The sequence below is a fragment of the Lolium rigidum genome, chromosome 7 (assembly GCF_022539505.1).
Source record: "Lolium rigidum isolate FL_2022 chromosome 7, APGP_CSIRO_Lrig_0.1, whole genome shotgun sequence".
Lineage (NCBI taxonomy): Eukaryota > Viridiplantae > Streptophyta > Magnoliopsida > Poales > Poaceae > Lolium > Lolium rigidum.
Genome location: NC_061514.1, coordinates 111,978,585 through 112,001,520, shown reverse-complemented (window position 1 = coordinate 112,001,520; position 22,936 = coordinate 111,978,585). Strand labels below are relative to the sequence as shown.

General features: G+C 45.5%; 4 protein-coding genes across 4 annotated transcripts; 2 read left to right on the top strand and 2 right to left on the bottom strand.

Moving 5' to 3' along the window:
• Positions 1–6,168: 6,168 nt before the first annotated feature.
• On the bottom strand, positions 6,169–8,031 carry LOC124669607 (cytochrome P450 71A9-like). The gene has a single exon (XM_047206194.1). The coding sequence runs from the start codon at positions 7,999–8,001 to the stop codon at positions 6,472–6,474; it is 1,530 nt and encodes a 509-aa protein (XP_047062150.1). The 5' UTR covers positions 8,002–8,031; the 3' UTR covers positions 6,169–6,471.
• A 2,657-nt stretch (positions 8,032–10,688) lies between these two features.
• On the bottom strand, positions 10,689–12,963 carry LOC124678080 (pentatricopeptide repeat-containing protein At1g08070, chloroplastic-like). Its single transcript, XM_047214014.1, has one exon. The coding sequence runs from the start codon at positions 12,961–12,963 to the stop codon at positions 10,873–10,875; it is 2,091 nt and encodes a 696-aa protein (XP_047069970.1). The 3' UTR covers positions 10,689–10,872.
• Positions 12,964–13,153: 190 nt separating this feature from the next.
• On the top strand, positions 13,154–16,852 carry LOC124676927 (glycosyl hydrolase 5 family protein-like). Its single transcript, XM_047212940.1, has 4 exons — positions 13,154–13,564; positions 14,736–14,983; positions 15,095–15,615; positions 16,086–16,852. The coding sequence occupies exons 1-4, from the start codon at positions 13,157–13,159 to the stop codon at positions 16,580–16,582; spliced, it is 1,674 nt and encodes a 557-aa protein (XP_047068896.1). The 5' UTR covers positions 13,154–13,156; the 3' UTR covers positions 16,583–16,852.
• A 406-nt stretch (positions 16,853–17,258) lies between these two features.
• Positions 17,259–20,181, top strand: LOC124676926 (glycosyl hydrolase 5 family protein-like). The gene is made up of 4 exons (XM_047212939.1): positions 17,259–17,675; positions 18,506–18,753; positions 18,862–19,382; positions 19,561–20,181. Exons 1-4 carry the CDS (start codon positions 17,259–17,261, stop codon positions 20,049–20,051), a joined length of 1,677 nt encoding a protein of 558 aa, XP_047068895.1. The 3' UTR covers positions 20,052–20,181.
• Positions 20,182–22,936: the final 2,755 nt, after the last annotated feature.

The window sequence follows — 22,936 nt, the reverse complement described above, 5'->3', positions numbered from 1 at the left end:
ATCATACATCAATCAAAATGACTCCATTCGAGGCACTATATGAGTATTCCCCACCATAACTGTCAGCAGATGTCACCCTAGCCGATTGCTCTCCAGAAACAACAATAACATTGTTGGCAAAGGACAGTATGATCAAGCAACTGCATACAAACCTGGCACAGGCCCAGAAATCAATGCAAAAGAATGCAGAGAAGAACATAACTCCAAGAACGTTTGAAATTGGGGAGATGGTATACTTAAAAATGCAGCCTCGTCGGGAAAAAACATTGGGACACAAGAATGCCCGCAAGCTCTCCTCGAAATGGTATGGTCCTTTCCTGATCACCCAAGCTATTGGCAAGCGCGCATAGAAGCTCCAATTACCCACCAACTCCAAGATACATGACGTCTTCCACGTCAACCAGCTCAAGAAGCATCTGGGACCATTGGCAGTTGATGTCTACGGGTGCTTCTATTCTTGTAGACAGTGTTGGGCCTCCAAGAGCAGATGTTTGTAGAACAGCAGCAAGTTTTCCTTAAGTGGTTCACCCAAGGTTTATCGAACTCAGGGAGGAAGAGGTCAAAGATATCCCTCTCATGCAACCCTGCAACCACAAAGCAAGAAGTCTCTTGTGTCCCCAACACACCTAATAGGTGCACTAGTTCGGCGAAGAGATAGTGAAATACAGGTGGTATGAATAAGTATGAGCAAGTAGTAACGGCGCCGTAAAAGTGCTTGTCTGGCGTGTGGTTGATGGTGGTAATATTGCAGGAAGTACAGATGCGATGAGAACAAGTAAACAAGCAGCGGTAGCGATATTTAGGAACAAGGCCTAGGGATCATACTTTCACTAGTGGACACTCTCAACATTGATCACATAACAGAATAAATAGATAGATGCTAGACTCTACACTCTCTTGTTGGATGATGAACACCACTAACTGTGTAGGATTACACAAACCCTCAATGCCGGAGTTAACAAGCTCCACAATATTCGATGTTCATATTTAAATAACCTTAGAGTGCACGACAGATCAACATAACCAAACCAAGTACTAACATAGCATGCACACCTGTCACCTTCACGCTACGAAAGGAGGCATAGATCACATCAATACCATCATAGCAATAGTTAACTTCATAATCTACAAGAGATCACAATCATAGCCTACGCCAAGTACTACACGATGCACACACTCGTCACCATTACACCGTGCGGGAGGAATAAACTACTTTAATAACATCACTAGAGTAGCACACAGATAAATTGTGATACAAAACACATTGCAATCGTAAAGGGATATAAATAAGCACTTCACTATGCCATTCATAACAGTTGAATAAGTATTCGTGAAATATAGCCTAAGAGACCCACACGGTGCACACACTGTCACCTTTACACACGTGGGACAAGGAGTCTCCGGAGATCACATAAGTAAAACCCACTTGACTAGCATAATGACATCTAGATTACAAGCGTCATCATATGAATCTCAATCATGTAAGGCAGCTCATGAGATTATTGTATTGAAGTACATAGGAGAGAGATGAACCACATAGCTACCGGTACAGCCCCGAGCCTCGATGGAGAACTACTCCCTCCTCATGGGAGACAAGCAGCGTTGATGAAGATGGCGGTGGTGTCGATGGAGGAGCCTTCCGGGGGCACTTCCCCGTCCCGACGGCGTGCCGGAACGGAGACTCCTATCCCCCGCATCTTGGCTTCGCGATGGCGGCGGCTCGGGAAGGTTTTCTCCGGTTTCGTCGAACGTAATAGGGTTTTCGCGATGGAGACCTTAAGTAGGTGGAAGGGCGGCGTCGAAGGGGTCCGGGGCCACCGGACACTAGGGCGGCGCGCCCCCTCCCGGGCCGCGCCGCCACCATGTGTGGGCCCCCGTGGCCCCTCTCGGCGGCTCTCGGGTGTTCCGGAAGCTCCCGGGGATTCTAAGATGCTCGGGCGTTGATTTCGTCCAATTCCGAGAATATTTCCTTACTAGGATTTCTGAAACCAAAAACAGCGAGAAAACAGAACCGACACTTCGGCATCTCGTCAATAGGTTAGTTCCGGAAAACGCATAAATATGACATAAAGTATGCATAAAACATGTAGATATCATCAATAATGTGGCATGGAACATAAGAAATTATCGATACGTCGGAGATGTATCAGCAGTTCCCAACCCAACACTGCCTCTAGTCACTCCTACGGGTAAGATCAAGTACTTCCCTTTCGCGTGCAATTCTTCAGCGTCGGCAAATTCCCAGAACTGCAGGTGACTACGACGCCGCGGTGCCACAATGGCTCATCCAGTGGGAAAACATGGACCCGGAAGAAGCAACCTGGGAGGACGCTGAGTTCATCACACAAACTTTTCCCTCATTCAAGCCTGGAAGCCTTGACTCAACGGGGGAGAATTGTCAGGGTATGGACACTGATATTCCTACACCTGACAGAGACATCAAGAAGGTGGACAAGAAGAACGATCAGGATCAAGTGATGCCGTCCAGCAAGGATCCAACGGTCGACAATGTTTGTCCTTAGTAGTTTAAATATCTAATCTTGCCGTCTAAGTAGCTTTCGTGTAATCTTGGATTAACGCTGGAATCACTAAACTGCTTGGTCCTACTCCCAGATAGGAGAGGGTGGCTGGGAGGCAAGCAGAAAAAACCCTAAATTTATCCTTATGTCTATTTTTCCTTAGTTGCCTAGCTATTGTAGATCTAAGCGTCGTGCTCTCCTTCCTCCTCATCTCGATTCATGGTTAGACCCTCTCTGGACCTGACAGGCCCCTGGAGGCTTTTGCGGTCAGTCCTATTTGACGCTTATTGCGTCCGTTAGCACAATAACGGGTACCTATCTTGTTGTTCTCGCAAGTTCTGAGCCTAGCCTGTTAACGTTGATGATGAGAAACGACTAAACTAGGATGACGCGCTGAGGTGAGACCACCAGAGAAGAAGCCAATCTCGCCGGAGACGGGGGCGGCGCGGCATGTCACGACGACGCCGTCAAGGCGAGGAATGGATCTCATCGGAGCCCGTGGGTGTCGCATTCCTCGTTGGAGATGATGTGGGGGCGTCTCTCACTCCATTATTTACAGGGAAAACCTCAGATATTCGGGAGGCCACCATTGACGGCGGCCCCCGTGGGTATCGTAGCCCTCGTTGGAGGCGTTGTGAGGGCCTCCTTGATCGAATGATGGCGACGTCACCCCCGTGGGGGTATCATCTTTGGAGACATTCATCGGCTGGATGGACATGTGGACAACTTGGTGGCTAGGTGTCGGACTCCGCGTGTTTCTCGTGTGGGGACCAAGGTGGAGCGGCGTGGCATCTACCATCTACGATGACGAGTCTCGGCGGCATGGTGCAGCGGGCTCTCGGCGACGAACGCGGGATGATGAACATGCGCAGGGTGGTGGCACCGTCTAGCATCATGGCGGCATCGATGGAAGGCCTGGCAAGGTCATTGCGTTGATCCCTTTTGAAGATGGGTTCGCGGAAGACGGCGGTAGCAACCCGGGTTTGCTAGACTGGTTGTGCTCCTTATTCGGCAATGGGCGGCTTGTTGAGGCATTCGGTTTTTAGATGATGTGCGTTGGTGTGATGTTAGGGCACATGGTCATGTTCATGGTCACTCGGCCTTCATCAGTCTTGTAGGTGTAGCGAGTTGTCGCTAGGATGGTGGCTTCGAGTTGATATTTGTATTCTTCTTGTAAGGATTTGTTGAATAATCTAATAAAAAACGACTGATGCAACGGCTGGGGGTAAAACCTCCATTTCGAAAAGAAAAAAAATTCAAGATTAGTTCTCGCTAAGCACGAATCCAACTTGGTAGAGCCTGATCGGATGACCCAGACCCATTCCCTCGACCCACCGTCAATCTCAAACACGGTTGTGCGAAATCTATCCCCCTATGAGTTCATCCATGGTGCTTAGGGGAAGGAAGAAACACCGGTGAAGGCGACGCTCCGGGGAGAAGCAGACGCTCGGGGGAGGAACTACGTGGAGAGGTGGAGAAAGGGATGGAACTCAAACCTAGGAGAGGCTTGGTGAGGAGGTAGATAAGAGCATCTCTAACAGAGCCCGTAAACCACGTCGGAACCGTATTTTTCCGGCCAATTTACGGGCCACGTCGGAATTGTATTTTTCCGGCCGATTTACGGGTTCACGTCGAAAGTGGCGCAGAACAGAGACTGAATTCGCTGCTCGGCCCGAAAAACTTTTTCAGGGGCCCGAATTTTTTTACACTCGACCCCTACTAATACAGACTGACGGACGTTTACAGGCCTAAAACTGAACGGATTTCTCCAGCGCCGCCGTCCGTACAATTGTCTCCAGCCGCCGATTTCTGGCTGCTTCGATAAAATTATGCATCGCCGGTCAAATATCTTGTTAGCCGGCTCTAATTCCAATCATGTCCATGTCGATTTTCGCGAATATTTTTAATATAGACAAATTTCGATTGATTCGCAAATATCAATTAATTCCTTAGCTAGCTAACTAGCTAGTTGGTGCTAATATTCCGATTAACTACAAGATCAATTAATTCCGTAGGTGTGGGATTGCAGGTTTCGCGTCAAGCCGAGCTGCCGACAGCAGCGGAGGTCGCGCGGGCGCGCATGGCGCGCAGGTCACGCGTGGCTGCTGCTGCAGAGAACATATCTACCTTTTAGATGATACCATGATACCGTACAAAAAAACGTATTTTTATACGTGCCAAAAAATTGTACGAAAAAATGTGAGTGCTCATGAAGCATGTCCCTACAACATCACAAAATTTCATATCCAAAATCGACATGGACACTGAGAAACAAAAAAGAGAAAATCAGCATGAATAGTGTCATTTTCTGATTTTGTCTTTTTGTGACACTAGGTAGCACTATTCATGCTGGTTTTCTCTTTTTTGTTTCTCAGTGTCCATGTCGATTTTGGATATGAAATTTTGTGATGATGTAGGGACATGCTTTATGAGCACTCACATTTTTTCGTATAATTTTTTGGCACGTATAAAAATACTTTTTTTGTACGGTATCATGGTATCACCTAAAGGGTGGTATCACTAGATATGTTCTCCTGCATGCTGCGCGTGTGCTTAATTAGCTGCTTTAGGTGCTTAGCTGTGCTTTGCTGCTTGGGCGGCGGCCGCGCCGGAAGATCTAGCCAGCGGTATGGTTGATTTTTCGAATATTCCGTTTTTCAGTTTCAGTTTACAGGACTGTTCCGTGTTAGGCGTTTTACAATCCGTAAACACGTTTTCGGAAAACTGAACTCAGTTTTTCGGTTTGCACTTTTACAGTCTCTGCTAGAGATGCTCTAAAATCTGGGAAGGAAGAAACATTCATTGACCCTGCTGATGTGTTTCCAATCATTTTCCAAAACTTATACGTAATTTTAATTGTAGATACGTGCAACTACACTCAACTATGGAACGGAGGTAATAGTCAACTGTAGTCGGAATGTTGGATACTGAATCGATCTCTAAGACTACTCACAATGGAAGTATCATAGCTAGTATCATGCACTACATGCATGCAAAAAACTGATGTGTCACATCAATTAATGATGAAAGAGATGATAGTGGTATCATAGGTAGATACCGTATCATAGCACGTAGAACTAGAAAAATTAATGCTAAACAAATCTTGTACACACTTTTGTATTGAGATTCTACAAATCATTAAATACATGTAACACATGATACTACTACATGATATTATGCATTATGAAGATAGTATCGTACACTAGTATCATATGCATGATACTACTATATGATACTCTCCATTGTGACTAGTCTAAGCTCACCTAAATAACATTTTCTTTGTTCCATATTAACTGTCGTAGATTTGTCTAAGTATACATATATCTAGACGTTTTAGACTGCTCATAGTGGGAGTAACTTCAGCAGTAACATCACACTTTTCAAGAAAAAATGCTGATGTGGCAATGAGTTAATGAGGAGAGAGGGGGATAGAGTAACATAGCTAGTTACTGTAACATCACACTTTTCAAGGCACAATGAGTCTATAAGCTAATTAATACGTGCAACTATGACACTATCTTGATGTTACTACCCACTATAAAGGTAGTAATATGGACTAGTAACATATGCATGTTACTAGTCTAAGTTACTCTCACTATGAGCAGCCTTAGTGTATAGATGCATGTATAACCAGACAAATCTGCTACACTTAACATGGAACGGAGGTTGTAGTTACTTGGTCGGTTTACAAACACAGGATGTAGCATTGGATCTGCCTAATTAACACCAATGCACCCTGAATTGTTTAGAATGTTTACTAGTAGCAGCTAAGAGCCGGCAGTACCGAAAATACAGAATGCACGTGTACACAAATTTTCAGACCAGACGTATGCATCACCTGTTAGTGAGCATAGATTACAGCACTGCAAGCTAGTTTTAGCCTTTTATTAGGTGCATGAGCATGAGGCGTGTATAAGTTTCCGAACGGTCCTTATCCTACGATCAAATTGTCTCACTGGCTCGTCCGTTTGGCTAGCAGCACGAGAGGGTTCTTCCTGTACACCGTCAGCCCATTCACCTCCTCGGTATCCACCGCCTCGCCGAGCGGCGCGCTCCAGTCAAAGGAGAAGAGCAAGTTGGCCAGCACCAGCTCCACCACGGCCGTCGCGAAGTGCACGCCGGGGCAGCTCCTCCGCCCGATCCCGAACGGCACGAGCGCGAAGCTGTCGTCGACCCACGGCCTGAAGTCCTTGCCGGCGTCGACCTCGCTGTGCCGCTCGGGCACGAACAGCGCCGCGTCGGGACCCCACGTGCCTGGGTGCGTGCCGATGGCCTTCGCGTTCACGAGCACCCGCGTCCCGGCCGGTACCTCGCAGCCTTGGACCGTGCACGGCTCGATGGTCTCCCGGGGCACCAGGAGCGGCACCGGCGGGTGCAGCCGCATGGACTCCTTGATGACCAGCTTCAGGTATTCCAGGCCCCGGAGGTCGGGCTCCCGGACCATGTCGCTGCCGTCACCCACGACGCTGCGCACCTCGTGCTGCGCCTTGGCCAGGACGTCCGGGTGGTTGACCAGCTCCGTCATCGTCCATTCCACCGTCGCCGCCGACGTGTCCGTCCCGGCAATGAACATGTCCGTCAGGATGCCTTTGATCCGGTCGCGACTTCCGAAGGTGCCCCCCTGCGCCGGGTCGGCGTGCAGGCGGAGGAGCACGTCGACCAAGTCCTCCTCCTCATCCTCCTCGTCGGTGCGCTTATTGAGGTGGCTGTCGATGACGCGCTCGTAGAACGCGTCGAGCTGATGGAAGTTCCGCTCCAGGCGCCCCCGCAGGCCGCGGAGCGCGTCTAGCCAGCCGAGCCACGGCACGTAATCGGCCACCCAGAAGGCACCCAGCAGGCTCTGCGTCTCCTTGAGCACAGCGCTCGTCTCCAAGCCGCCGTCGTCGCGGTCTCCAAAGGCGACTCGCGTCACGATCCTGTTGCTCGTGGCGATAAGCAGCCCGCTCAGGTCGACCGGTGCGCCAGCTCCGGACGCGTCTTCCACGGCTGCCACGAGCGCGGCGGCCGCGCCCTCCCTTGCGTTGCGGAACCCGCGCACGCGCGGGGCGCCCAGAAGCTCGGACAGGCACGCACGGCGCGCGGCGCGCCAGAACGTGCCTTCGGTTGGCGCGAAGGAGATGTTCTGCAGGCCGTAGGAGAAGCGGGACGCAGCGTAGAGCGCCGGCCTTCCGGACAGGGCGCGGTCGTTGTGCTGGAACAACGCGCGCGCCGCGTCCGGGGAGGAGACGACGAGCGTCGGCACGGAGCCGAGGCGGAGCAGCATCAGCGGCGCCGCGTGCCTGGTGGCGAGCACGGCGAGGGAGTCCTGCGGGAGCGCGCCAAGCTGGTGGAGGTTGCCGATGAGGGGCAGGCCCCTCGGCCGCGGGAGGGAAGGCGAGGCGGCGCGTTTCTTGGCCGGGGCGAGCAGCTGCTTGAGGACCAGAAGGGTGGCGACGACGACGAGGAGCCATGCGAAGAGCTCGTGAGCTTGGAACCACGCCATGGATGCAAAATTGCTGTCTTTGACCGCCGTTTAAGTTTGACTTCCGTTGTTTGTTGAAGGCGGCTGAACTCGCGAGCTATATATAAAGATTGAATTTCCTCAGGAAGGAATAGCTTTCTGATTTGATAACTCGTACTTACTTTGCCGGCTGGATCAGACTTGATAGGCACTGTTTCATCGGATAGCGGAGTACGCAGGAGTACATAATTCCACCATATCACAAAATTTCAAGTTCATATTCTGACTAATGCATCTAGGATATGAATTTCAGGCTCACATTCAGACTATGCATCTAGGATAGCGGAAGGAATAGCTTTCTGGTTTCTCTTTCTTCTCTCTCATCATCCAGTCTACGCTAGATTTGTGCTAGACTTTGTAGCACGATAGGTACACATTACGTAGATAAGCAGGACCCTTCTATGAAGAATCTTTGACTTATTATACGGTGGATGCCTATTAGGAGCCCGCAGCACGGGAAGTTGGCAGCATCACAAACAGTAAGATCAGGCCGTTGCCGGCTGGATAACATTTGGCCGGCACTGTTTTGTCGGCTCCTACGTCCTTAATAAGTCACAAATCTAGAAATATACTGTAGTAGGATAGACGATTTGTGTTAGGCTAATTGGATAGATGTCGCTGCAATTTGCTTGAGAAATGCCCATGCAATAGTCTTTTGAGAAAGACAGCTACAATTCTATGTACATTTCATAGATGCTAAAACTGCAATGACGTTCATCAAGTGGCAGCTATCCAATTAACTTTTTTTTTTTGAGATGGAAATAGACAATTCTTGATTTGTCAAGTCTCATGAGCGTATTATCATGACTACTCTTATTTGCCAAGAGAATGATTGAGCACAAATCTAGAAATATACTGTAGTAGGATAGACGATTTGTGTTAGGCTAATTGGATAGATGTCGCTGCAATTTGCTTGAGAAATGCCCATGCAATAGTCTTTTGAGAAAGACAACTACAATTCTATGTACATTTCATAGATGCTAAAACTGCAATGACGTTCATCAAGTGGCAGCTATCCAATTAACTTTTTTTTTTTTGAGATGGAAATAGACAATTCTTGATTTGTCAAGTCTCATGAGCGTATTATCATGACTACTCTTATTTGCCAAGAGAATGATTGAGCAGAGTTTAAGAACAATCAATTAGAACAATTAAATAAGAATGGCACAGATTCGGATGTATCTAGATACGTCCAAATCAGCGACAACTAATAGTATGCAACAGAGGGAGTACATCATTTGATATAGCTTAGTTAGCTAGTAATAAAATTCTATAGAATTCTATAGAGAAAAATGGTCAGGATTAACACGATATATATAGTTCTATCATAACACAAAATTGCAAACTAGATATAGGAAAGAGAAAATCGGATATGAACTGTCTCTTTCGCATACTATTACATCACGATGTCTCTTCTTTTTCTCTCTCTCTCTCACAACGTCTAGACTGAATCTGTGTTAGACTTTTTGTTTTGTAGCGAAGTTGTGTTAGACTTTGTGGCATGCAGGTACGCATCACCCAAGTAAAACTAGACTCTGATGAAAAATGTTGACTTGGTTTGCCGTGGTCCTATGGCTTAGGCATAGGAACACGGCAAGTCGGCAGCACCAAAAACAATAAGATCATGTTCCCATTAGAAAATGTGTAACTAAAGACTGGTCCTTGACTCCTTGTTCTGTGGTACTACCTCCGGTCCGTAGATTAAATCCGACCGGAGGGAGTACTTTTCTTCCGCTCCAATATGTAAGCAGTTTTAGCATTTGTTCAAGTCAGATATTTTCAGTTTGGTTATGTTTCTAGAAAAGGGTGCACACTAGTTTTTCAATAGGAATTAGTGTCATTGGATCCATCATCAAATATATTTTTCATATTGCACACTAGTTTTTGCTTCACTCATCATCATAGAGTACTTCTGAAACGGGGAGAGTTATATCATTAACTGAGTAGGCAAAACATGCCAAATAGTAAAAGGGGCAAGAACTTAACAGAGAAAGGTACATTTGTAGAGCCCAGTTAGTCACTTTCTACATTAAAACCTAGGAGGCTTTGCCCCGTTTGGATGCAAAGTATTTTTGAAGTATTCTTGAAATATCACGGTTTCTAAAAAAAACTTTGGTTTTAAATACGTTGAGGTGTTTGGCTACACTAAAATACCACAGTTTTGAAACCATTGTTTTCCAAAAACTGAGTTATTTTCACAGTATTGAAGAAAGAGGAACAGAACTCTTTTTCCGAAACACCTTCTACAAAAACTGAAGTATCTGTTTGCCAGGCAGTGAAATACCATAGTCTCCGAATACTTCAGTTTAACTTCAACTGAGCTGCCAGCATTTTCATGACATGAAAAGAGAAGGAAAAAGAAAGAGCTACTGTCGAGGCCTCCCATATAGTTTCCACTCAAATTGTCTAGATACACATGTATCTAGTCAACAAATGCATCTAGATACATCCCTATCTACACAAAGTCGAATCAATTAATGTGGATCGAAGGGAGTAGTACAATTCAGTAACACCATAACTCAAAACCAAAAGTTGACCCAAAGTGCTGCTGTAATAGTAAAGACAATGAAAGAAAAATTTATGGGATGGTTCCCCGTTTGAAATTCATGCACAACAATGTGCAGCCTGTGCTCTGTACATGATCACACAGTCTGCAGGACGAACACTGGTAGACTAACAGTTTCTTCTAACTGTAAATGACATTCTCGTACTAACAGATTGGTCACAAATTACTTGCATACATGTCCACTGTTACGTCAAATGGCTCATATGTATCTGGTGTATATTCTTATGATCTTATGATCTTATCTACAAGGAAAACCCTTAAGGCATAGAGACTCAGAGAGTTGGTACTCACCAGTAATCATTACAGGAGCAGACACCATCTTTGAAATGATGAAATCTATTCCTGTCTCGAACAACGATCTCCCTGTTGTACACCTTCGAGATCAACTTCGTGGCAGAGTGGCAGTCCACGCACACTCTCAGATTCTTCGACAACCGAATTGTTGCACCAGGGCGTGACTTCATCAGGCCAAACGCAATGGCCAGCTTCTCACTGTGATGCGAGACGGATACTTGCTTCTCGTATTCATCAACATCTAGCCTTGCATCAGCTGTATTTGGGATGTACCCAGCCATCTTGATATTTTCGATCACCTCATCAACTTTCTCATATATCTCCCTCAACTGTGGGTGGTGACAGTCTTCAGCAAAGAACTCGAATACTGTCCCATCCAGCTCAATGAGACTGCACCCTGGAATTTTCTCAACCCCTCTCTCCTTCATCTCATTCCGTATCATAGCCGCATCCTTCCATTGTCCCACTGACGCATAGGTGTTCGACAGAAGTATGTAGTTACCACTGTGACAGGGGTCCATTGGGATAATCTGCTTCAGTGCTTCTTCCCCGATTTCAACGTTTTTGTGAACTGTGCAGGCAGAAAGAAGTGCCCTCCAGACTACTGCATTTGGCTCAATTGGCATATTCCTGATAAACTGATATGCCTCATCGATCAAACCAGCCCGCCCCAATAGATCAACCATACAGCCGTAGTGCTCAATCCTTGGAGGGATGCCATAATCCTGGGTCATGCTATCAAAATACCGGCGACCCTCCTCAACTAAGCAGCTGTGGCTGCAAGCCAATAGAACACCAATGAATGTGACATCTGTAGGCTCAATATCGGCCTCACACATGGATGAGAAGACCTCCAGCGCTTCTCTGCCTCTTCCGTTGCTTGCCATGCCCTTTATCAATGCTGTCCATGTCCAGGAGTTCCTGACAGGCATCGACTCAAATGCCTTGACTGCATCTTCAATGCATCCGCACTTAGCATAAAAGTCAACCAATGCAGTACCAAGAATTACTGTAAGGGGCAACCCCTTCCTCCTTATGTACGAATGCACCCACTTACCTGTCTCAAGCGCACCCAGGACAGCACAAGCAGAGAGCACACTGACCAGGGTTACATCATTCGGGTTCACGTCGGCAGACTGCATCTCACTGAAAATAGTAAGTGCCTCTTGACAGAGGTCAGCCTGAGTGTACCCAGAGATCATCGCACTCCAAGCAACCACATCCCGGGAACGCATCCTGTCAAATAACCTCCGCGCCTTATCAAGTTCTCCGCACTTTGCAAACATGTCAACCAGTGCAGTCGCTAAGTTCCTGTTCCTCACCATCCCCCTCTCCTCAGCATACGCTCTGATCCACTCACCAAGCTTGGCATCACCTATCCTTGCGCATGCTGTGGCGGCACTCACCAATGTGACTTCATCAAATGGCGCCTGGACCTCGAGCATACCCTTAAACATCCCCACTACCTCCTTCCAGTCTCTGTTCTTGAAGTAGCCCGCGATCATCGCATTCCATGTTACAACACCCTTCTCTTCCACCGTGTCGAACAGCACCTGTGCCGCCACAACATCCCCACAGCTCGCGTGCATATGTATCAAGCTGTTGAGCACGAACCGATCGACCATGAACCCACGCTTGACAGCATATGTCTGGATGCCACGCCCTGTAGCCAGCGCATACATCCTGGCGCAAGACTTTACGGTGTTGGCGATGGTGTGTTGGTCGGGCCAGACATCGGCCGCGTTGAGCATTTCGACGAACAGGTGGAGGGCATCCTCCGGGTTGCCCGCGCGGAAGAAAGCGCGGATAAGGATGTTATAGGACGGCGTGGAGAGGGGAGGGCGGGGGCCGAGGCGGAACAGGCGGACTGCGTAGGAGAGGTGGGCCGGGGAGGTGACCGGCGACGGTAGCGCGGTGGCCTCGAGGAAGGAGTGGAAGGATTCCGGCGACGTGGTGAGGGCACCGGACTTGAGCAGGGCCGCGTGGAGCTGAGGCACGTCGCGAAGCGCCGCCCGGTGAGGTGTACTATGCGTGGGCACGGCCGAGGCGGGGAGAGCCGCCGTCGGGAGGACGGCGGTGGCCATTCGAGTTCACTCGAGCTTAACCGCTTAAGCGCACCAGCAGCCACTTGCCTTTCCGTACTTATCCAAGCAGCAACCGATCTGTCCAGCTGACACGTGGTCCCGCCACTGTTGACCCCACATGTCATGCAGAAAATTCCGTTCTTTTAAATTCCAGATCCCCCTCTCTGGCCTCCAAGCCGAGCCAGTAACTACCATGGCTCCCAGTCCACAGCTCCTCGGCCTCCTCGTCGTCCTCCTAGCGTCCGCGCGGGCCGTCTCGGTGTCGCTCCCGGCGCTGCCGCTCTCGACCTCGTCGCGGTGGGTGGTGGGCGCGGACGGGCGGCGCGTGAAGCTGGCCTGCGCGAACTGGGCGTCGCACCTGGAGCCCGTGGCGGCGGAGGGCCTGTCCCGGCGCGGCGTGGGGGACATCGCGGCGCGCGTCGCGGAGATGGGGTTCAACTGCGTCAGGCTCACCTGGCCGACCTACCTCGCCACCAACGCCACGCTCTCGTCGCTGCCGCTGCGGTGGTCGCTGGAGCTCCTCGGCTTGCGGGAGTCCGCCGCGGGTGTACGGGTCAACAACCCCGACCTCCTCGACCTGCCTCTCATCGATGTCTTCCGGGTAGGTCGTTGTTACCGAACACTTTAAATAACCGACATTATCCCTGAAAAGGCCAATGTTGCGTTTGTCTTATCAGACTCTTGCTGAGTTCTACTGGTCTCCATTTGGCAGCATTACCTAGACCTTATTAATTCCTCACTGATTTATATTTTGAAATAGCTAGAAGGATTAATCGAACATTAATACTTTGAAATGGATGCTTAAGCATCTTCCTACCACCATAAAATTTGGCAGGTTTTTGCTAGAGTTGGAAATTGGAAGGTTCAGGAGGATGCCAAATTTTACATTTACAGTATCTTACAATTAATGCTGCTAAGGTGCCAGATTAGTAGTGAGCTCGCGAATGCATACATTCATTGTGAACTCGACAATACTTTATGTGAATAACAGGAGTAGAATTAAAAGAAAAATCCAGGTTGAACTGACAATTTTGTATTTTCTGAATAAATAATCACTCTGTCTCTGATGGATAAGAGAACTATATCCGTGCAAGAAAGTGTATGTCATGATGCTATTCATACTGCGAGTACTAAATTAGTTGCTTCAGAAGTCCAGATTTGCAAATTAGAGGAATTCTGAATGCAGATAATAAATAATTCATCAGAACCAAGGCTCATCAGTCATGAAAAGAGTCTTTAGGTTGCTTCAGAAGCCCTTCTTTCTTTTATGAATTACAACCATTCACTGCAAATGAAGGATAAACCTTAATGAGAAAATCCTGTCAATTTTGCTATCTCAGGATATGCCGCCACTGGTAGTTGTTACAGAAGTTTTCTTTCTATACACCCCTGTTCCAAATTGTACAGAGGTATACCTACTAGTCACCAAATTGATGGTCCAATATGAGGGTGCCTTGCAAGTCACAGTGCTCTAGCCAGAACAAATCTTGCTTTGTTGGGTCATCTATCTGATGGGGATACATGTCAACTTGTTGATTAGGTGAGATGGTACCTTTTCCATATCAGTTCTAGTAATAGGGAGTCTCACGAAAATATATCTAGGTAGTTGACCTGGTGGTATGCTAGAAAACAAATCATCATATACATACGGAATCTGTATGTTTGTTTACTTTGTGACATGGACCCAATACCTGGCTAAACATGAAGTGGAACTAAATAATTATTTTGCTACCAAGGGATAAATGAATTCTGACATGGGCCAAATTTAATAGGAAGTGGTGTCAGCTTTGGCCAACCATAGTATCATGGTCATACTTGATAACCAAATGACGACTCCAGGATGGTGCTGCAGCAGATCTGATGGTAATACCTTCTTTGGAGACAAATACTTCGACCCTGAAGAATGGTTAAAGGGCCTTAGTGCAATGGCAACGATGTTTAAGAACACGAAGAATGTTGTGGGCATGAGCTTGCGGAATGAACTCCGTGGCCCCTATCAAAATGTTAGTTTGTGGTACAGGTATGTTAATGGGCAAAAGTTCATTTTTATGACCCACAGTCACGATTTTTAAAATGTTTTCTATGGCATTCATAGTTGGAAACTTATATTTACAACTTATTCCCATCATAGGTATATGCAACAGGGTGCTGAAACTGTGCATGCAGCAAACCCTAATGTCCTTGTTATCTTGTCAGGCTTGGATTTTGACAATACTCTCTCCTTTTTGTTCACAAAGAAAGTTGAGCTGTCATTTACTGGAAAGTTAGTGTTCGAGCAGCATTGGTATGGTTTCTCAGATGGTACCGACTGGGATCATCAGAACCAAAATGATGCTTGTGGAGTGTCTGTCGAATCGATAAGAACTAAAGGACTGTTCCTACTTCAGCAAGGCTGGCCTCTGTTTTTCTCTGAGATTGGGTTTGACATGTCTGGCACACATACTTCTGACAATCGTTATCTCACGTGCTTCTTAAGCGTGGCAGCTGAAATGGATTTGGACTGGGCTATTTGGGCTCTGCAAGGGAGTTACTACATCAGAGAGGGTATTCTAGCTTATGATGAAACATACGGATTGCTATCATGGGATTGGTGTACAGCAAGAAACCCTAGCTTCATTAAAAGGATCAATCCTCTGCAGTCACCATTTCAAGGTTTGCACTTTATCTATCTCAGTACTCTTACCTAGCAACACGGTACGACAAAGAGGATAGTGATATTTGGTTTATATTTTTTTATAAATCCTTCTTTTGCTGAAATAAAACATAAGCCTTCCATTCTTTGGATTGGGCAATGTCGTCTTGAAGACTTAAACAGAATAATGCTCTAGCTATTGAATTGTTTCCCAAAAGATGGTGACATGGATATCAATTTAGGATCATTTACCAGTATGTGTGCATTGTTTTAATCCCTTTGTTGCAACACGTAACTTCTAGGAAAACACTGATAAATCTTATAGGCAAGCTGATATGCTAGACAGTAAGGAAAATGAACTCCATGCATTGTAAAAATGCACTACACCGTTTCGTTTTGCCGACTAAAATTTACTATACTTTGATAGTGGCAAGCTGTACTGAATTTCATCATGTTACTCCATAATAACGGAAATATATTTATGCTCCAGGTCCTGGTCTACCGAACAGTAAAAAACCGTACAACGTGATATTTCATCTTCTAACCGGTCTCTGTGTGTTGGTGAAATCTGCAAATTCACTTAAGTTGGGTCCATGTGACGAATCAAACGCTTGGAACTACACCTCAACATCTGAGCTAATACTGAAGCACACTGGACAGTGTGTCGAGGCAAAGTCTGTGGGTGATACTGCAAAGCTTGGGGCAGGTTGTGGAAAATCCTGTTCAAAGTGGCAGCTAATATCGAACTCAAGTATGCATGTTTCGACTGAACTCACTAAAAATGGGACTAGAGTATGCTTGGATGCCAGCCCTGACGGTGTCATCATGACAAATCCCTGCAAGTGCCTAAGCGAAGATCCATATTGCAATCCTGAGAGTCAATGGTTCAAAGTTATACTAAGCAGTAGAGGTATACCAGCTGAGGCCTCCATTTTGCAGCTGCCGTCTGTTGGACCCTGGCCTGCAACATCAAGTTCATCATGGTAGTAATCTGAAGACAACACGTTTGGATATACCCAAGGACCAGCTGTTCAAGCCAATTGGAAATGGACGACTTTAGTTTTACAGTCTGTAAATTATACGCAAGATGTCTGCAAGCTCACTTACTCCAGTGTGTGTATTGTATTACCGTGTTAAAAAATGACATGAGGCTGCTCTTACGCCATTGAGTACAGAATAAACCACAGATAATAAATGTAATCTTATGGAATACTCCCTATGTACTCGGATTCCACAAGAAAATACTACCTACGTCCATATCCATAAATAGATGTTTTAGATTTGTTTAAAATTAGATGTTAAATTATGTACAACTGCATTCTCAAAGAGATATAGGGAAACTCGCAGCTACTTGACTTTACTTAACCATTCTCGAGGCAGCAAACGATCTGTCCAAGTTACACGTGGTCCCACATGTCATGCTACCATCATGTCCGTTTAAACTCCGGCCTAGGGCCTTTGTTTTGCTGTTGCTCGTCTCAAGCAACTGTTATATTTTGTAGACCTTTTTAAACTATATAAACAAAATCAAAAAAATATACAGTGGGGAAACCCACTGTTGAGCACTTGAGCTTCAAAAAAATAAATGCCATGCTACCATCCTGTCCGTTTAAACTCCGGCCTCTGTAGTCTCCACTCCAAGTCCCAGCACCAGTAGAACAGTATGGCTTCTTCCTCTCCCACTCCGCTGCTCCTCGGCCTCCTCGTCGTCCTCCTAGCGTCCGCGCGGGCCGTCTCGGTGTCGCTCCCGGCGCTGCCGCTCTCGACCTCGTCGCGGTGGGTGGTGGGCGCGGACGGGCGGCGCGTGAAGCTGGCTTGCGCGAACTGGGCGTCGCACCTGGAGCCTGTGGCGGCAGAGGGCCTGTCCCGGCGCGGCGTGGGGGACATCGCGGCGCGTATCGTGGCGATGGGGTTCAACTGCGTCAGGCTCACCTGGCCGACCTACCTCGCCACCAACGCCACGCTCTCGTCGCTGCCGCTGCGATGGTCGCTGGAGATCCTCGGCTTGCGTGAGTCCGCCGCCGGCGTACGGGTCAACAACCCCGCACTCCTCGACCTGCCCCTCATCGATGTGTTCCGGGTAGGTGGTTAATATCAAACACTTTAAATAACCAACATTATCCCTGAAAATCCCAAGATTTTGTTCGTTTTATCAACTATGAATACTTTGAAAGGCATGCTGAGCATCTTACTGCCATCATAAAATGTGCAACTATTTTCTTGTTTTAGGAATTGTTGCTAAAAGTGCCAGGTTAGTCGTGAACTCGACAATGCATACATATTAATGAACTCGACAACAGTGTATGGAGAAGTAGCATTAAAATATTGTTCACATTGAACTGACAATTTTATACTCCATCCATTCTAGTATATTAGTTGAGGCTTTCTTTAGGGTATCCTTCTTTCTTTTATTAACCAGAACCATCGACTCCTAGCTGAAGGATGGGTCTTAATAAGAAAATCTGATCGATTTTCTTATCTTAGGAAATGCCACCTCTAGTTTGTTATGTTTTTTTTTAAAAAAAATCACCAATGCTTAGCTTGAACAGAGATATACCTACTAGTCACGAAATTGATGGTCCAATATGAGGGTGCCTTCTAACTTATAAGTCAGAGTCCTATAGCAAGCACAAATCTTGCTTTGTTGTATCGTCTGTATGATGGGGATACATGGCAACTGGTAGATCAGTTGAGATGGTGCCTTTTTTTAAAATCAGATCTAGTCAGTGGGCAACCTCTCGAAGATGTATCAGTTAGTTGACCTGGTGATATACAAAAAAAAATGGAGTTGTATGTTTACCTTGTGACATGGACCCAATATTGGGTTAAACATGAACACCACATAATTATTTTTCTACCATGGGATATATTAATCATGATTATCCTTCTGACATGTCCTGAATTTAATAGGAAGTGGTGTCAGCTTTGGCCAGCAACAATATTATGGTCATACTTGATAACCAAATAACAACTCCAGGATGGTGCTGCAGCGGATCCGATGGCAATGCCTTCTTTGGAGACAAATACTTTGACCCTGGAGAATGGTTGAAGGGCCTCACTCTAATGGCAACAATGTTTAGGAACACAAAGAATGTTGTGGGCATGAGCTTGCGGAATGAGCTCCGTGGCCCCCATCAAAATGTTAGCTTGTGGTATAGGTATGTTACCGGGCAGATGTTCTTTTCATGAGTCATGATTTCCAAAAATCTTTTCTATGTAATTGATGGTCGGAAACTTATACTAGTTAGAATTTATTCCCATCTCAGGTATATGCAACAGGGTGCTGAAGCTGTGCATGCTACGAACCCTAATGTCCTTGTTATTTTGTCGGGCCTAGATTATGACCTCGATCTCTCATTTTTGTTCGCAAAGCAAGTTCAGCTGTCGTTTACGGGAAAGTTGGTGTTCGAGCAGCATTGGTATAGTTTTTCAGATGGCACCGATTGGGAACACCGGAATCAAAATGATGCTTGTGGAGTGGCTCTCGAATCCCTAAGGACCAAAGGACTGTTCCTAGATCAACAAGGCTGGCCGTTATTTTTTTCTGAGATTGGTTTTGACATGTCTGGCACACATACTTCTGACAATCGTTATCTTACGTGCTTCTTAAGCATAGCTGCTGACATGGATTTGGACTGGGCTGTTTGGGCTCTGCAAGGGAGTTACTATATCAGAGAGGGTGTTCTAGCTTACGATGAATCATATGGATTGCTATCATGGGATTGGTGCACAGCAAGAAACCCCAGTTTCATTAAAAGGATCAATTCTCTGCAATCACCATTTCAAGGTTTGCACTTTACCATCTCTTGCTTGATCTTATTGGCTAGCACCAAAATGCCACACTTCTCTCTTAATTAAAATAAAATGAAATAAAAAACAATTTGGTTCCTCCCCCATTGATCTAGTTTTTATGTACTGAATTTCTTTAAGTTACTCCTAATAATGGAAATGTATTTATACTCCAGGTCCTGGTCTACCGAACAGTCAAGAACCGTTCAACGTAATATTTCATCTTCTAACTGGGCTCTGTGTGTTGGTGAAATCTGGCAATTCACTCGAGCTGGGTTCATGTGATGAATCAAACGCTTGGAACTACACCTCAACATCTGAGCTAGTACTGAAGAACACTGGACAATGCCTTGAGGCGAAGTCTGTGGGTGATATTGCAAAGGTTGGGAGTGGTTACGCCAAACCATGTTCAAAGTGGCAGCTAATATCAAATTCAAGAATGCATGTTTCGACTGAACTCCCAAAAAATGGAACCAGAGTGTGTTTGGATGCCGGCCCTGAAGGTGTCATCACAACAAATGAGTGCAAGTGCCTAACCGAAGATCCATCCTGCAATCCTGAGAGCCAATGGTTCAAAGTTATATTAAGCAGTAGAGGTATACCAGGTGAGACCGCCTCCATTTTGCAGCTGCCGTCGCTTGGACCCTGGCCTGCAGCATCAAGTTGATTGATGGTAGTAATTTGGAAACAGCACGTTTGGATCTATTCAAGGATGATCGGACAAAGTTTTTCAATCTAATTGCATTGGACGACTGTAATATTACGATCTAGGACATTATGCAGCAAGATATCTGCAAGTTCCCTTACACCTTTGTGTATAATGTATCGCAATTTGATAACAAATGTTGCTCTTACGTCATTGAGTGTGTACCTCACCATCCTATGATTCCACAGTCCTCTTTTACAGGGGGTGTATGCCGACCTCGTCGACACGGACAAGGCGCCGCACAGCCCCCAGGCAGGTGGTTGGCCAGCCCACCATTCCCCCACCTTTTTTTTTTCTGTTCTATGTTTTTTGTTCTCCAAATGCTGATTCTTCAAGAATCTGATTAATCTAAATATTTTCAAAATTTGAATATTTCAAAATTTGAACATTTTTTGAACTTGAATTTTTTGAGATTGAACATTTCTTTCATATTTTTGATATTTTTTTTGAAATTTAAACATTTTTCGTATTTGAATATTTTTCGAATATGAACATTTTTCGAATACAAACAATTTTTTAATTTAAACATTTTTCAAATTTAAACGCTTTTCCAATTTAAAAATTTTCAAATTTGAACATTTTAAATTTGAACTATTTTCAAATTTTGAACATTTTTCAAATTTGAACAAAAAAGAAAGATAAACAAAAAAACAAACAAAAGGAAAACAGAAAAAGAAAAAAAGAAAAAAAGAAAAACCTAAATGGGCCAAGCCTAGTACCCGACCAGGGTGTGTGGTGCCTGTTAGGCACCGACCTGGTCAGTGTATAGGATTGACAGCTTTTGCACCCTTGTGGGTAGGGTTTTATTGGCAAATCCCTATTTATCGTTCGTTGCGGGAATACGCTCCACACGCACGGGGTGGCAACTTGGGCCGTGGCCCATCAACACTGAGGGAGCGAGTGATTGTTCGGTTTTGCCGGTTTTAAGTAGGGGTGGACAATTCAATCTTTGTATTTCGATCTATTTTATATTTGGTCATCTATAAATGAAGAACAAATTATACTTGTTACTTTTACTACCTGACAAATTGGGGTACCCAATAATTCGGGTTTGGGTTTGGTCATGACCGAACAGTGTGGTCGATGTTGTCAACACAAAAATTTAAAGATATTTAATAAAAAAAATGGCAGTATGCATATGTTGTTATTAATTAGTGAAATAAACGTTCCTAAATACCAAAGAAAATAAATCGACGCTATACATGTTTGATCAATATACAACACTACCACAATTCATGCACATCACACAATTCTGGTGTATGGGGCGGTCACACGTTATTAGGAACTAATGACCGAATTGACCAATCTAAATCCGGTCAAAGTTATCTACCCAATTGTTTGATCGGTCTTTTCAGTGTCGGTCTATTCGGTTATCGGTTTTTATGCCCACCCTTGGTTTTGAGAACCTTATAGTTATGGGTGGTTCCGGTCAGCCTTTCTTTGGTTTTTATTTTGTTTCCTTTGGTTTTCCTTCCCCTTTTCTTTTTCTGTTTTTCCTTTTTGATTTTTCTGTTTTTATTTTTCTTTTATCTAGTTTTCTTGTTTGAACATTGTAAAATTTGAATAATTTTTAAATTCATTTTGAATAATTTTCAAATTTGAGCAAATTTTTAAATTTGAACTTTTTGTACTTTGAATTTTTTTTCAATTTGAAACTTTTTCAATATCTATATAATTTTCAAATCTGGAAGTTTTCAAGTACATAACTTATTTTAAAAATAATAGAAAATATTACACACAGTACTGGGCTGGCCCAATAGGGAGCACCTTGTGCCGGAGCCGACTTCGCTTGTGTGCCCCCTATTCATTGCCTGTGTGTGTGGAAATATGCCCCGCACGAGTGTGCGGTGATGTTGGGCCGGCTTAGTAGAGAGCAGACCTTGTTTCTCCTAGTTTTACTTTTGTTTTTTCTGAGTTCTCTCATTTACCTGGTTAAAAATGCACACATTTAAATATGTGATATTTCTCGGTTACGATGCTTTTTTAGATTTTAATTCTTTTTGGAAACTGTTCAGATTTTAAAAATGCACACAAAATGTCCATTTTTAAAAATTGTTTAAATTTAAAAACTGTTCAATTTTGAAAAAAAAGTGGTTACTGGGCCAATTTCGGGAGCGGCCCAATCTGTTTGTTGCGTGTGTGCTACTCGCGCATGAGCAATAGGTGCTCCCAGTGCGTGCGTTTGGTGGGTTTGGTGAAGATAACAATCCATTAATCACACTTCTTCTGATGCACCCCGATACCTGGAGGTGAAGGACTTCCTGCCGTCTAACACATAGTATGGTCAAGTTGATCTCTAAAATCGTAGCTGAACTCTGGTGCCGTTGATACACACGTTGGTGGGATCACACTAGACCGCCTTCATCCTTGGAGCCTAGGAGGTGTTTTGCATGAAAACTTTCACTTGGTGCAGAAGGCTGACACAATGATAATGAAGCATTATATCACAAAAGAACACGGTGTATTGGGATTTCCTGCTCAAGCCTCAAGATGTTGTGGCCGCTAGGCTTTGGGAGAAGTGGATTATGATTGTTTTGTGGTCTACATTCATGCGCCTCCAGGAGAGTGCTTCTAACAACATGGTCACCTTCTTACGTCCGACCTGGAGGGACCGACCTGGAGGGACGTTGTGCTGGACTTTGGGGAGGCATCATGTTTGCGTACCAACCTGGCTAAGTGTGATGCCCATTTATCCGATGCTCTGTTAAGCAGTGCGAGATGGTGCATTGAGGTCTAAAATGGCCTCATAGCTGCAACCGATGGTGGATAAGGCTGCGAATAATATGGGTGGTGTGCACAGCTATTGAACCAAGGTGAGAAAGCGTCCTACAATACCCTTGCAACAA